The sequence below is a fragment of the Nestor notabilis genome, unplaced genomic scaffold (genome assembly GCF_000696875.1).
Source record: "Nestor notabilis isolate BGI_N333 unplaced genomic scaffold, ASM69687v1 scaffold11593, whole genome shotgun sequence".
In the NCBI taxonomy this organism is placed as follows: Eukaryota; Metazoa; Chordata; class Aves; order Psittaciformes; family Psittacidae; genus Nestor; species Nestor notabilis.
Genome location: NW_009923317.1, coordinates 6,330 through 8,264, shown reverse-complemented (window position 1 = coordinate 8,264; position 1,935 = coordinate 6,330). Strand labels below are relative to the sequence as shown.

General features: G+C 55.9%; 1 protein-coding gene across 1 annotated transcript in view; it reads left to right on the top strand.

Annotated features, from left to right (window-relative positions):
• Positions 1 to 1,157: 1,157 nt before the first annotated feature.
• Positions 1,158 to 1,935, top strand: part of SFXN2 (sideroflexin 2) — a 3,777-nt gene continuing 2,999 nt past the window's right edge. The window contains exons 1-2 of the mRNA XM_010012077.1: positions 1,158 to 1,318; positions 1,617 to 1,787. Of these exons, the coding sequence (XP_010010379.1) occupies positions 1,158 to 1,318; positions 1,617 to 1,787 (332 nt within the window). The remainder of the gene's footprint in view (positions 1,319 to 1,616; positions 1,788 to 1,935) is intronic.

Sequence of the window (1,935 nt, the reverse complement as noted above, 5' to 3'; positions counted from 1 at the left end):
TGTAGTGCAATGTAGTGTACTGCCATGCAGTGTAGTGTAGTGTACTGCTGTGCAGTGTAATGCTGTGCAGTGTAATGTAGTGTAGTGCAATGCAGTGTACTGCCGTGCAGTGTAGTGTACTGCTGTGCAGTGTAGTGCAGTGTTGTGCAGCACCATGTAATGTAGTGTAATGTACTGCTGTGGCGTGCAGCGTAATGTAGTGTACTGCTGCACAGTAACATGTACTGCTGTGCATACATTGCATGGCACTGCACAGCAGTACACTACACTACATGTAATTGCATTACATGACGCTACAGGTGATGTACACTACAGTAGGACACTACATTACACGGCACAGCACAGCAGTACACTACATTACTTGTAATTACGTTACATTACACTACATGTAATGTAGTGCACTGCTGTGCAGTGCCATGTAATGTAGTGCAGTGTAATGTAGTGTAGTGTACTGCCATGCAGTGCCATGTAATGTAATGTAGTGCAGCGTAATGTAACGTAGTGTACTGCTGTGCAGTGCCATGTAATGTAATGCAGTGCAGTGTAATGTAATGCAGTGCAGTGTAGTGTAATGCAGTGTAGTGTGATGTAATGTGTCATGCAGTGCCATGTAATGTAATGCAGTGCAGTGTAATGCAGTGTACTGCCACGCCGCAGGCCAGACCAGGCATTGTAGTGCTGCAAGGGCACTGTACAGCACTACAGTCCATGTGTAGTGCAGTGTGATGCAGTGGAGTGGTATGCAGGAGAGCACAACAGTGTTGTAGAGGCGTGCTGTCTGTGTTACGGAGAACACGCGGTGTAGTGCAGTGCCAGTGCCACGGGAGGGTGCAGTGTGGTGCCACGGGGGATGTTGGTGGGGCTGTGCAGTGCAGCCACAGGAGGGTGCAGTGCTACAGTGGGTGCAGGCAGTGTTTGGGAGCTCAAGGAGGGGACCCCATGCGGGCAGGCTGGCAGGCAAAGGAGCGGCCTCGTTGCAAGAGGGTGCAGGAGGTTCCCGGGCTCAAGGCTGCTGAAAGTCCAACTCTGACGTTAAATATAAACCTGCCACAGCTCTTGCCCAGTCAGCCATTCCTGTGGCTGTGGCAGGCCCGCACTCAATGGGCAGGCAGGATCCTCCCGAGCTGCCTTCTCCCCCTGCCCAGACCCATGCCAAAATGGCCACTGTCCCCCATGGCTTCAACATCGACGCCCCGCGCTGGGACCAGAGCACCTTCATGGGGCGCCTGAAGCATTTCCTCAACATCACCGACCCACGGACCCTCCTGGTGCCGGAGCAGGAGCTGGACCGGGCCAAGGCTCTGGTGGAAGCCTGCAGGTGAGGAGCAGGGATACAGCGGGGCAGGTACCATCCCCTTGCCCATGGCCATACCTGGCCACCCTGCAGGGCCACGCAGGGATGGAAGCAGTCGTTCCCAAGTGCGTGCACTGGGATGTAATATCCATTAGAGGTGATTTTGGGGGAGTTTCCCAGGCTTCTCCCAGGAGTCTCAAGCTGAGACAAGCTTCCCTCATGGAAGATGTTTCTTTGCCTTTCATGTTTGGTGCCCTGGGGCTCCATGTCCCGCTGGTACCACATCTGCTCAGCTCCTCCCCAACGGGCTCTGGGCTTGCAGGACTGGGCTGGTGCCACCAGGAAGCAGCCTGGAGCAGCTGCTGTACGCCAAGAAGCTGTACGACTCGGCCTTCCACCCTGACAGCGGCGAGAAGATGAACCTCTTCGGGAGGATGTCCTTCCAGGTGCCAGGGGGCATGGCCCTCACTGGCTTCATGCTCCAGTTCTACCGGTGAGCTCCTGGGGATGCCAGGCAGGGGACATAGCCCTGACAGCCCACAGCCCCTCGAGAGGTCCCTGATGGCCCACGCATGGCCACTCTGCCTCCTCTGGGGCTGGCTGCTGCTCCCGGCATGCCCATGGCTGCTGTGCCCCGCTCT